Source organism: Phytophthora cinnamomi (genome assembly GCF_018691715.1).
Source record: "Phytophthora cinnamomi strain GKB4 chromosome Unknown Contig2, whole genome shotgun sequence".
NCBI lineage: Eukaryota > Oomycota > Peronosporomycetes > Peronosporales > Peronosporaceae > Phytophthora > Phytophthora cinnamomi.
Genome location: NW_027150935.1, coordinates 145,121 through 157,714, shown reverse-complemented (window position 1 = coordinate 157,714; position 12,594 = coordinate 145,121). Strand labels below are relative to the sequence as shown.

The 12,594-nt window shown below is 54.7% G+C and overlaps 6 protein-coding genes across 6 annotated transcripts; 3 read left to right on the top strand and 3 right to left on the bottom strand.

Moving 5' to 3' along the window:
* Nucleotides 1-245: 245 nt before the first annotated feature.
* On the top strand, nucleotides 246-1,001 carry IUM83_12198 (necrosis inducing-like protein NPP1 type; the record flags this gene model as incomplete). Its single annotated transcript, XM_067936805.1, has 1 exon — nucleotides 246-1,001. One exon carries the CDS (start codon nucleotides 246-248, stop codon nucleotides 999-1,001), a length of 756 nt encoding a protein of 251 aa, XP_067800228.1.
* Nucleotides 1,002-1,087: 86 nt separating this feature from the next.
* Nucleotides 1,088-1,567, bottom strand: IUM83_12197 (uncharacterized protein; the record flags this gene model as incomplete). Its single annotated transcript, XM_067936804.1, has 1 exon — nucleotides 1,088-1,567. The coding sequence occupies one exon, from the start codon at nucleotides 1,565-1,567 to the stop codon at nucleotides 1,088-1,090; it is 480 nt and encodes a 159-aa protein (XP_067800138.1).
* Nucleotides 1,568-1,904: 337 nt separating this feature from the next.
* Nucleotides 1,905-3,196, top strand: IUM83_12196 (Flagellar associated protein; the record flags this gene model as incomplete). The annotated part of the gene is made up of 2 exons (XM_067936803.1): nucleotides 1,905-3,040; nucleotides 3,130-3,196. 2 exons carry the CDS (start codon nucleotides 1,905-1,907, stop codon nucleotides 3,194-3,196), a joined length of 1,203 nt encoding a protein of 400 aa, XP_067800163.1.
* A 1,198-nt stretch (nucleotides 3,197-4,394) lies between these two features.
* Nucleotides 4,395-6,008, bottom strand: IUM83_12195 (hydroxyproline N-acetylglucosaminyltransferase; the record flags this gene model as incomplete). The annotated part of the gene is made up of 1 exon (XM_067936802.1): nucleotides 4,395-6,008. One exon carries the CDS (start codon nucleotides 6,006-6,008, stop codon nucleotides 4,395-4,397), a length of 1,614 nt encoding a protein of 537 aa, XP_067800058.1.
* A 1,823-nt stretch (nucleotides 6,009-7,831) lies between these two features.
* On the top strand, nucleotides 7,832-9,565 carry IUM83_12194 (hydroxyproline N-acetylglucosaminyltransferase; the record flags this gene model as incomplete). The annotated part of the gene is made up of 1 exon (XM_067936801.1): nucleotides 7,832-9,565. One exon carries the CDS (start codon nucleotides 7,832-7,834, stop codon nucleotides 9,563-9,565), a length of 1,734 nt encoding a protein of 577 aa, XP_067800164.1.
* A 314-nt stretch (nucleotides 9,566-9,879) lies between these two features.
* On the bottom strand, nucleotides 9,880-11,613 carry IUM83_12193 (hydroxyproline N-acetylglucosaminyltransferase; the record flags this gene model as incomplete). The annotated part of the gene is made up of 1 exon (XM_067936800.1): nucleotides 9,880-11,613. The coding sequence occupies one exon, from the start codon at nucleotides 11,611-11,613 to the stop codon at nucleotides 9,880-9,882; it is 1,734 nt and encodes a 577-aa protein (XP_067800059.1).
* Between the last annotated feature and the right edge of the window lie 981 nt (nucleotides 11,614-12,594).

The window sequence follows — 12,594 nt, the reverse complement described above, 5'->3', positions numbered from 1 at the left end:
GTTAATACCCAAACGTGCGAGATACTAAAACTAATGAATTTTCATGCATCCTATAATAATACCCTGTTATAATTCAGGGTTACCTGATCTTGCTCGTCTGTTTATCTGGCGGATGCCTAGGTCGTCTGCGAACACCATTCCATAATCATTGGGTAAGCAATATCCACATCTACTGATGCAACTGGAGCAGCATTCAACTCATACTCCGCCAAAGCCACTTTTCAATTTTCTCTCGACAAGTCAAGATGAACTTCTTGCTACTCTTTGTCGCCTTCGTCACGCTGCTCAAAATGGCTGCTGCCAGCTCTATTGACCTCAACAAAGTGTCCCCCATTGCCCAACCAACACCTTCAACCTCTGCCCAGAAAACTGCTATCAGGTTCAAACCGCGTCTCTCTATCGGAGCTGGCGGGTGCGTCTCCTTCCCCGCTGTAAATTCCGCCGGAGAAACGAGCAGTGGGCTCAGCGAGGAATACAAAGGCAGCATCGGCTGTCTCAATGCCCCCCTCGGCTCGCAAGTGTACGGTCGCGCTGCCTGGTACAAGAGCAAGTTCGCCATTGTGTACGCCTGGTACTTCCCCAAAGGATTCTATAACGCCTATCCCACACGCCGCCACGACTGGGCCAGCGCAGTGGTGTGGACCAACAACCCGGACTCACCCTCTCCGAAGATTTCGGGTCTTTCACTCTCGACAGCAGATTGGCAGTACGAGACGCAAGCACCCGCGACTTCCGGTATCTCCGACGGTACCACGCCCAAACTCTCGCACGAGCTCCAGGTCGACTGCGGAGACGCGTACTTGACCACCACAGATGCAACAGGCGACTTCCAGCCGCTCATAATGTGGGAACAACTTCCTGCTGCGGCGAGGACGGCCCTGAATACCACCGACTTCGGCAACGCCAAGGTGCCGATCAGCGACGCCAACTTCAAGAAGAAACTCCAGGACGCCTGGCCGTTCTCGGGGCAGACTACTCGCAATAGCTGCCGTGAAGGTTAAAGGGAAGTATTGGTGTTGCACCAACAAGACCGTACAGTTGAAATGAATTCGAAAGGGAAGCAGCGAAATCTGTTGTACATGTTCAGTTACTTGATCTGCAGCAGGGCGTTTGTCTGCGAAATGTCTCCGTCCTCGGGTCTATTCACCACAAAGTTCACGGGTGGTGGTGCTCTCCATGGGAGATCCCCCCACGGCGACTCATCGGACGAGAATTCGCTCGAAATCGTTAGTGTACTTGTCTGATCCTCCTCTTCAGCGTCACCAAGCGGGAAGGCACAGCTCCACTTGGACTCTGCGTCAATGACACACACCGCGTCCGTCGGTGCCACGCAATCGCTGCCGTTGTACGATGGTAGGTTGTCGATGCAGTCTGCAATCGCGACGTCGCCCTTGAGCGGACACGCAGCTCCGGTCGGCAGATCGCCGACGCCCGAGCAAATTGGCCCACGACTCGAATCCATAGCGTACGTGGCGTCGAGATGCACCGTGACATTCAGCTCTGCAGTCGCCAACCGTGCAGTGCTCGCCACCACCAAAGCTGCGACCGAGCGCTTGGACGTCGGCATGGCTGGTGCTATTTGGCCGATTCCGGAATGAACAGCGCCACGCACGAGTCGCGGCGGCCGTTGCTGCGAGATCCGAAGGGGACAGCCCAAATCTAGAGCCCCGTCCGCAGAAACACCGACATTTGTCGACAGGCGGATCGAGCGGTCGCTAGGCACCCACCGCGACCCATGTGTACATTGCGCTGGTAATGGTAATGCTGTCAAAGTCTCGTCTTAGCAAGAAAAGTTATGTGAGGACGAGGACAAGTTGAGATCGAGACCAAGAATAGTGGAGACTTGTCCGACATGAGCCCTCGACGGCATTCTTAGCATTGGTCACGGACACGAGGAAGTCCGAATGGAGTTCGTCGCTAAGGGTGAGCTCAATGCTGGGGACGGCGGGGCTTCGGGCGATAATGGCGGCGTGACGCCGTTGACCAATTCGATTCTGTCGCAAGCCGTGCTGGATGCGATCGGCCACACGGACGCCAAGACGGCGTTCGACATGATGCTGGTGAACGAGCACCTCACGTCCCAAGACGCGGCCAACCGCTCGCTGAAGGAGGAGGTGGCGTTCTTGAAGCAGACGCTAGCCAAGCAGACGCTCGAGCAGAGCGAGATGTTCCACTACTTCCACGACAAGACGGACGAGCACATGGCTCGCATGGCCGAACTCGAGAAGGCGTTGAGCGATTCGCAGGCAGAGAATGAAAAGGCTGCGGCTGTGGCGCAGGAGACGCTGGAGATGGAGCAGATCGAACGATCCGCAGAGCAGGACAAAGCTCAGGAAGAAGTTGCGGCGCTAAAGGAGGAACTGCGGCAGGTACACGCGTTTGCAGTCGCTAAACGCGAATTGGAGGCGCATACGCACGCGCTCGAGACGCAGTTGGATGCTCAACGTGCTGCGTTCCAGACGCAAATGCAGGACTTGGAACGAAGCAATTTGGTCGAGCAGGCTCGCACCAAGCAGGAGCTTATGGGCAGGATGCAAGCTGCCAAAGCAGAATTGATGATGCGGACCAATGACCAGGTTGCGTCAACCACTCAGCGAACGTTGCTGGAGAACGAGCATTTCACACAAGAGCTAGCCTTCCAGAGTCGCGAGACTGAACGCTTGCTGGAGAAGCTGGATGCTGCGCAGAAGGAGGCTGCAACGTTACGAGCCAAGAACACTGTCTTGGAAGCGAATGAGCAGTTGATGGCGAAGAAGAACCGCTACTACCAGAAAATTCTCGCCAAGCTGCAGCACCCGAAGCCTGGTGAGGACACCACAGCACTTCAGCTTGAGCTTGGTAGCCCTATTTCTTCAGGAGAGACTGCGTTAAAGGATGCTACGGCTGATGAAAGCGGGGAGGCTCCGTCGTGCGAAGCTCTTAAAGCAGAGAAGCAGAAGAGACTTGAACTCGAAGCTCAACTACAGCGTGCGCTCGAGTGGCTCCGTGTGTTTCAGCGGGAGCGCCAATTTATCTTAGCGCAGCAGGACGAGATCATCCAGTTCCTATATCGCTCGCTTGACGAAGCCACAGAAGCACAACGCCTTCGTAAAAGTGACGAGCCAGCTTTGCCGCTGTATGCTGACCCAGAAACGAACCCGACATGTGCCATCGAAGCGAAAAAGCGCGTAGAAGAATTGATCCAGCAAGCGCCTAGCACGACGACCATGGAAGCCTTTGGTCGGCGTGTCTTGGCGCAACGACCAGCGCTGGATGAGTTGTCATCAACAGATGCACACGAAGTCCTTCTTTTCTTACTGGAAAAACTCCGCCTGTATCAAGTTCGGATTTCTGCGATCTATCCCAACTCGGGCTCGGTGTCAAATGCTACCAGCCCCATGAAGCAGTTGCTTGAGCGCCAATTAGGCGTTGAGTTGCCTCCAATCTCAAACAGTAGCTGTTCAAGCACCAGTCCGTCCTCGACGAAACAAAAACGCCGTGTATTCGCACATGTAGTCGCGGCTGTAGATGCTGGAGGCATGGAGTGGCTGGGATCACCAAAGGCCAAAGTTGCTCCGGCACCACAAACTGCTCAAGCTCCTCTAAGCCCTCAGCTCCTTGCAATGGCTACCAACCAATTCAACTTCATCAGTTCCAATACGAAACAGAGCAGCCCAACGAAAAGAAGGTACCAACAGCTTCACCACAGCTCGTTGGGGAGAAATCCGGCTGCATCTCCACCTCGAAAAACCCAAACACAAATCCAGCCTTTGATTCCGTGGAGCAAGGACGAAGTTTTGGGCCCATGGCAAGGAACAACTTCAACTACCTCCATTCCGGAGTGGAGTCCAAACATCGAAGCGAACCAATAGAACACTATTCGTATAAAAACACTAAAGGGAGGCCAGTTTAACCTTTATCCGCCGCTTCGCCTTGCTGAGCAACTTGATTGCAGTTGTAATAGCTGACGTTGAATCGCTGATCCATTGCCGTAGAATCATCATCTTTTGCTTTATGCCTATAACGTAAGCGGCGGGGCAAATATATGACCTGAAGATTCCCAGTCTGATCGATGAAGAAGCTACGAAGCGCTTGGGTTTCCATTTAGCGGCTTCATATCCATATTCAGGAAACCATGCACGAGCCGAAACTAGAACTATGTTGTACTTCTTGATACGATCTCTAGTCTTGAAGTCTTGAAGTTCTTATAATAGAAGTCCCGACGACAGACAAAGTTTTTTTCTTATGTGGAGATGCTCCTATAAAGGTCTGGCCCGTCTCGCATGAACCACTGGAACGCACTGTCTGGCTTGAAACCATATTCAAACTGAATGCATGGACCACGAATTTTTCAGTGTACTTGCAATATATTGAGTCACCACGACAGTTGAGTTTATGATTAGCGGCGACCAGTTCTAGTCGTGACTTAGATGGTGTGCTCTCGATACGCAGCTTCGTCGGATGGCTCGGGACTTGCTGTCGTTCGAGAGCGTAACGAAAAGAGCTACCAGAACGACTCCAAGCAGTCCCCAGGCTGACATGTTAGGCGAGCTTTGCCTGGAAGACTGAATCGTGCCCTTCCTCAACTGCACCACGTCACCAATGCCAGCGCCGTTCTTCTCGTGAGCACTGAGAGCACGTTGCTTGACGACATCTTCCGCTTCCTCCTCCTGCATATCGCGCGCTATGCGCTTAGCCAGCTGTGGGCTCTCGTTGTAGTCTTGCCACTGCGATGGAACGTGTTGCTTCGGCGTCGGCGCGTAGCCTTCGACCGGAGCAAGCGCTTCTGCCGACCGCATCTTCCAGCCGCCGCCCACAATCTCCTCCACTTCCGTAGCGTTAGCGTACGGCACCCAGTGCAGCTGTCCGCACGAGTTGGTCTCATTCATCCAGCCGTCGAAGCTCATGTTGGCGAACTTCATGTACTGCTCGAACGAGCGCGCAGTGCCGAACTTGTACTTGTTGAGCTCATAGCCGTCCACTTGGCCCTTAAAGTCCAGCCCAACGCGGAGACGCACTCGGTTGTGGGTCATCTCCGTCTCCAGCGCCTTCTGAGCGGGGTCATACGGTGATTCCCAGAAGCTGGCCGGCTTCTTGGAGTAGTTGTGGTACAGTACGTTGCCAATGCGACTCGGCGAGTACAAGTCGTAGCCGTGCGTCCAATAGTCCGCAGAGCGCAGGAACTCCTCGCCGTCCCAAAGCCACGGCGTGTGCGAGTCCACCGGAACGTTGCGTTCGGCGTGACACTTGCTGAACGACAGTCCTCCTCCCCAGAGCGCCGCCATTTGGGGGATCTTGGCGTTGCGCTTGATGCTGGCGCCGACAATTCTCGTCAGTCCGTTGCCGCCCTTGATGGTCGTGCAGAGGTGCGGGATCCAGTCCGGAGCGTTGTTGTCTCCGTTTTCCTTGATGAACTCGTGGAGATCGTGCGGGTACACCGTCAGGACGGCCATCTCGTTGTCGATGCCCTTCCACTCGTCGAGCATGACCTCGTCCCACCCGTTCGTGAAGATGCTGTGGCCGTCCACTTGGAGACAGAACTCCTCGTCCCCGATCATCTTCTGCTGTTGGTGCCGGGCGGTCGTGCAGCCCGAAGCTTCGCCCGCCGGCCGGGGGTTCACTTGAATCCGATCCTTGTAGCGGCACTCCGGGTAGTCCGGCCACTCCTGCAGCGCCATCTTGCAGTATTCGTCGACACAGGTGGGGTCCCCCTCCACCAACTGTTCCAGGATCCCGAACCGGAGTCTCTCCGGGTATACCGCCCTCTTCAGAGCAGTGAAGAGGGTCTTGCCGCAGCGATGGCCGTCTCGAAACACCGACGACCCGATGTGGATCTCGAAGGCGGTGGGGACCTTAGCAGGAGGAGGCCGCAGACTCTTGTCGTACGGGTCCAGCGGAACGTGCTGCACCGTCGGGTCGAGGTCCAGGAAGGTCGACGTGCCCAGGACATTGATGATGGGGTTTTCGTCGTCGTTGGCGCTCACACCCGCCAGCACCAGTGCCAGCCCGACATACAGCAAGCTTTTCATCGGAGGTGCGTCTACGTCTACGTGTACGTGGGCGATCGGAAGTCCGGGAATGACCTCCGCTGAAACCCTACCGGCGCCTCAAAAGGACAGGCGATCCTTCCAACGGTCGGGCGTAAGGATCGCCATTAGGGAACGAACGGATTTGGGTGCGTTCGAACGTGGAAGGCACATGGCTGGGGCCTTGGGTTCGACTCGAACCTCGACGTCTCATGGAACCTCGGGCGCACCTACCTACTGGTTGGCGCCGGTGATACGTCCAGAAAAATTTCAAACTTTTCGCTGTTAGAGCTTGGTGCGGATTCAGACAAATGCTAAGCTGTGTCTGTGCTGCTGCGAGCAACACCGGCACCAGGCTGTTGATGATAATCCTCGATTGCATCTCGCTCAGGCCGCGAGCTATTTCGTAGGGTAGTCTTCAACCCGCTAGCTTTTCACGCACTCGTCTTGGAAAGTCAGCTGGTGCAGTCAGCTGATCTATTCGGTGGATTCCACGGAGTGTAGTCCAGTCAAGTGTGCTTGACTACCCTTTCAACACGACGTTCCATTGCGTCGTCTTAGTCTGTGCCTGTGAGCTTAGGGGTACTCTGTGGCATTCCTTTGACACGAGTGCCGAACTGGTAATCGTACGAACGGTAAAAACTTGCTTTTCAGATTCAAATACAGAGTAAGAAGTCTAGAACTATCGCCTTCGGTGAAATCGTGTTTTTGTCCAGGTTTGTCGTATTGAGTGTCAATCACACCTCGTATGTTTACAGCTAAGAGCGAACAGAGGTGAGAGCTTGACTGCTATGAGCATTTAAAACGCACTATGCCCCTGGTTTTGGGCTTTAGTGGTTAACGTTACTTGGACGCGACCAGTTCCTCAACCTAAGCCTTTCACACTGCACAATCCACAATTATCCGTTGTTGTGTATCGAGTCGAGCTGACGATTCTTTCGAGTAGTGAAGAGAATACAAAGGCAATCTTCTTCTGCTGCTGTTTTCCACTCTAATTCTGATGAATACAAATTAAAGGTGTTTGGGTGAACTCAATTCGGTTTACTTACTTAATACGAAGTAAAAGACGTCGTTCCGATGTCGCGGATTGCTATCATAATTTACGATTCTATGTGCATACGAAGCGCTCCAGTCTACGAAGCGTTCGGTACATCTGTGAGAGACTGGTCCTCGATGCTAGGAAAGGCAACTATTCAGTAAAAAAAATTGTCGATACCCAGAACTTCACTCCTAAAACAACCCCCTACCCATGTATAGCGGTAAGAAATGCAATTTTTGTTCAAGAAATAGAAAGACGACACAAAGACCCAGGCTACACTCACGAGCGGACGAGGTGAGCAAATGATAACCAGCCCAGACAAAAGCTTAAGCCACGAAGGACACTCCCAGCTTCAAACAACACACAGGGTTGTCCTGCATTACGATTGAGCTGAACTATACGCTCAACTTGTATGGAAACATGAGCAGTTCTTGACTGAGTTAATCTGTGGATTACACTAGCTAGACAACTTGTGGCGATGTTGGGAAACACTGGGTTTATTGCATCGCATTCGTCTCGGCCTTGGGACGGGTATACTAGTAATTGACCGTGAATTTTTGCACGAAGTAACAAAACGCAGAAAAACGAGGTATTAGTGCCGCCAAAGCTTCACTCCGTAGTTTCTAAAACCTTTCCAGCCAAGAGTTCGAGTTCGTTTCTGGACTTGTCTAACGTTTCACCCGACGGGCGGCTGACGTATGCGACCCCACGGAGCGGTCGTGAAAGGCACCAACCTAGGTGCATGAGGCCAGGCCTCTCAGTCTCCAATTTGCCCACCTCCACGACGATGCTGCTGCGATTCGTGACTTGTGCTGCTGTGTTGCTTGCATTAGCAGCGGCGGAGAGCGACGTCGCCAGCCCAGCCGACAACTACCAAGCCGAAACCAGCCAAATCGATGGCAACCAAGCCGAAACCAGCCTGGTCGACGAGACCAGCCAGACGGAGGTCAGCCAAGCCGAGACGAGCGAGTCGACCATCCAATGGGACAACTGGACCAAGTCGGCCAAGCTCAACCCAAGGGTGCAGCACATTCCGCTGGACCCGACGCAAAGCAACCTGCGACCGCCTCCCGCTCGAATCCCCGACACCTTCGACATGTTCGTGGGCTCGTCGGTCTTTCGGGACGGGTACCGGTGTGGCAAGACTTTGTTCACGGCGCTGAAGCGAGCGACACACCCGGAGCGACTGCACTTCGGTATCCTGGAGCAGATCTACGAAGGCGACCCGACGTGCCTGGACGAGTACTGCAAGATGGCTGCGGAGGAGTGGCCCGAAGACCAAGAGTGCCGGCACAAGACCCAGATCACGGTCGACACTCGGGACGCTGGCGAGTCTGCCGGTTGCACGACGGCACGTCACCAGCAGCAGAAGTTGGTGGGCGACCAGGAGTTTTGTCTGCAAGTGGACGGCCACAGTGTGTTCACGAACCGCTGGGATGAAAACATCCTGGCGGACTGGGCCTCGATTGACAACGAGATGGCGGTGATGACCATGTATCCTCATCACACACATGATTATATGATGGAGGAGAACGGAGACAATGCTGTCATCAACTCGATCCCTCATCTGTGCACCACTATCCGTGGTGGCAATGGTTTGACGCGAATTGTCGGTGCCAGCATGATCAGCGACTCGTTCATGCCGCAAATGGCAGCGCTTTGGGGAGGTGGCTACTCGTTCAGCAAATGTCACGCGGAACGTAAGGTGCTGATCGATTCGCACACACCGTGGCTCTGGGACGGCGAGGAGTTCATGCGGTCTGCGAATTACTGGACGTACGGCTACGACTTGTACTCTCCGAGCATGTTAGGCAACGTTTTGTACCACAACTACTCGGAGAAGCCGGCGAGCTTCTGGGCATCGCCGATGGACCCTGTGAAGAAGGAGCTGGATACCGAGATGGGCGCCAACCGCGTTCGTCTCCGCATTGGGATGCCGTTCAAGGGGCCAGTTGATACGTTCGAGTACGAGAAGTACGGGTTCGGCAAGGTGCGGTCGTTCGAGAACTACCTCAAGTTCGCCAACATCTCGTTCGAAGGCTGGATGAACGACACGAACTCTTGCGGACAGCTGCACTGGGTCCCGTACGAGAATGCGACGGAGGTGGAAGAGACCGTGGGTGGTGGGTGGAAGCTGTACCCCGACGACGACGAAGAAGGCGACCCCGAGGCCCCAGACGTTGCCGAAGACTGGGCAAACGACACCAAAACCGAGGCGGAAGGCAACGCGGAGGACGAGAACGTTCCGGCTGAGTTGAACGAGGAGTCGGGTCACCACGTGGCCGCAGCTGCCCAGAACGCTGAAGCTGCGGACGACCACCGCGCAGCTCACATGGCAGTGAAACTTCGACATGGCGTACCAAGTCCAGTGGAAAAGAGCGTCGGAACTTCGTCGACGAGTTTCCTCGTGGTTGTCGTTCTGGCGGCGATGTTCGTCACCGTCTCCAGCGACGCTGGCTCACGGGCGATTCGTCGGCGAGTTTGCGGCACCATGCCCAGCAGAACACACCACAGCATTTAGTAACATTATATCAATGAATCATGGTTTGTGATCCCTAGTATATCATTGATTCTTACACAGCATCCATCAACAGAGTCCAAGTTTCTTTGAATTGAAGCACTTCGTGCTAGGTTCGGATCAAAATCGATGTTGTTCGGGTTTTGGGTTTCAACATGCAACACTGAACACGCAAAGGAGTTTGATCCCAACCAAAAGACGAATTTTGCCCCGAACACCTTCAATTCAAAGAAATTTGTGGACTCTACTGACCGTTGCTATGGATGCTGTGTAAGAATCAATGCATATACTAGGCATGATTCATTGTTATAATGTTACTAAATGCTGCGGTGTGTTCTGCTGGGCATGGTGCCGCAAACTCGCCGGCGAATCGCCCGTGAGCCAGCGTCGCTGGAGACGGTGACGAACATCGCCGCCAGAACGACAACCACGAGGAAACTCGTCGACGAAGTTCCGACGCTCTTTTCCACTGGACTTGGTACGCCATGTCGAAGTTTCACTGCCATGTGAGCTGCGCGGTGGTCGTCCGCAGCTTCAGCGTTCTGGGCAGCTGCGGCCACGTGGTGACCCGACTCCTCGTTCAACTCAGCCGGAACGTTCTCGTCCTCCGCGTTGCCTTCCGCCTCGGTTTTGGTGTCGTTTGCCCAGTCTTCGGCAACGTCTGGGGCCTCGGGGTCGCCTTCTTCGTCGTCGTCGGGGTACAGCTTCCACCCACCACCCACGGTCTCTTCCACCTCCGTCGCATTCTCGTACGGGACCCAGTGCAGCTGTCCGCAAGAGTTCGTGTCGTTCATCCAGCCTTCGAACGAGATGTTGGCGAACTTGAGGTAGTTCTCGAACGACCGCACCTTGCCGAACCCGTACTTCTCGTACTCGAACGTATCAACTGGCCCCTTGAACGGCATCCCAATGCGGAGACGAACGCGGTTGGCGCCCATCTCGGTATCCAGCTCCTTCTTCACAGGGTCCATCGGCGATGCCCAGAAGCTCGCCGGCTTCTCCGAGTAGTTGTGGTACAAAACGTTGCCTAACATGCTCGGAGAGTACAAGTCGTAGCCGTACGTCCAGTAATTCGCAGACCGCATGAACTCCTCGCCGTCCCAGAGCCACGGTGTGTGCGAATCGATCAGCACCTTGCGTTCCGCGTGACATTTGCTGAACGAGTAGCCACCTCCCCAAAGCGCTGCCATTTGCGGCATGAACGAGTCGCTGATCAAGCTGGCACCGACAATTCGCGTCAAACCATTGCCACCACGGATAGTGGTGCACAGGTGAGGGATCGAGTTCGTTATCGCGTTATCTCCGTTCTCCTCGATCATGCCCACATGCGTGTGATGAGGATACATGGTCATCACCGCCATCTCGTTGTCAATCGAGGCCCAGTCCGCCAGGATGTTTTCATCCCACCGGTTCGTGAAGACGCTGTGGCCGTCCACTTGCAGACAAAACTCCTGGTCGCCCACCAACTTCTGCTGCTGGTGACGTGCCGTCGTGCAACCGGCAGACTCGCCAGCGTCCCGAGTGTCGACCGTGATCTGGGTCTTGTGCCGGCACTCTTGGTCTTCGGGCCACTCCTCCGCAGCCATCTTGCAGTACTCGTCCAGGCACGTCGGGTCGCCTTCGTAGATCTGCTCCAGGATACCGAAGTGCAGTCGCTCCGGGTGTGTCGCTCGCTTCAGCGCCGTGAACAAAGTCTTGCCACACCGGTACCCGTCCCGAAAGACCGACGAGCCCACGAACATGTCGAAGGTGTCGGGGATTCGAGCGGGAGGCGGTCGCAGGTTGCTTTGCGTCGGGTCCAGCGGAATGTGCTGCACCCTTGGGTTGAGCTTGGCCGACTTGGTCCAGTTGTCCCATTGGATGGTCGACTCGCTCGTCTCGGCTTGGCTGACCTCCGTCTGGCTGGTCTCGTCGACCAGGCTGGTTTCGGCTTGGTTGCCATCGATTTGGCTGGTTTCGGCTTGGTAGTTGTCGGCTGGGCTGGCGACGTCGCTCTCCGCCGCTGCTAATGCAAGCAATGCAGCAGCACAAGTCACGAATCGCAGCAGCATCGTCGTGGAGGTGGGCAAATTGGAGACTGAGAGGCTGGCGCCTTTCACGACTGCTTGGTGGAGTCTCGCACGTCACTACCGTTCGTCTTTCGGGTGAAACGCTGGAGAAGTCCCGTTGATGAAATACGCTCGCTGTTCGGGCTAGAGGCATGCCGGTGATGCTAGACGCACGCTAGCAGGTGTGCACCCATGTGTGTAGAATCGCCGACAGACTTTCAACGTTGAGTTTTCTGCACTTTGTTGCTGGTCGGGTACCCGCTCGTTAACCCGTGTGCCCGATCTGCTGGCCAGTGCTTCTGCCGATTCTGGATGCATCTTCCATAATGCAAAACAGCAGAGCTGTGAATGGTATGTACTAGAAGCTAGACGTCGTCTTGCTTCTAGACCCTGACGATTTTTAGTAGCGTGTAGCCATCTCATCTCGTTCGTTATAGTCGACTGAAACCGCAGCTGATTTAGGTTTCTCCCCAAAGCAAGTTGTAAGCAGCAATACAACATCGGGCGCCGTGTCCAGCATTTAACTGGCAGCGATGCGTAGAGGCAGGCACTGCGTTTGAATAGAAGCAGTTCGGTCATGATGAAACGCAAAAGCACCTGCACTAGTATAGCGACAAAAGCGAAAACTTTGTTTGAAAAAACAAAAAACAAAAACACTCATCCTACCGGTTTCCTAATCTTCAAACAGCTCGGACTATCAACACTAACTTCGCCCCCTTTCCCCTCTGATGGAGAGACCTCCACTACCGTGTGCTAGCCGAAGCAGCAGGAAAGCCTCGACCGTATGCAGCCACGAGAGGCTCCGCGTCGGGCCAAGCCGTCGCTATCATATCATCCGTTTCGAGAAAGCCTCGGGTTTTACTATGGTTCATAGTCTATAGATCCATGAGGAGGGCCCTTTGAAGCGCATCAAGTTCGTTTCGCAGCAAAGCAAAGCAGTGAAGCCCAGGGACCCAGCTCTCCTGGTGTCCACCTCTCCCAGCG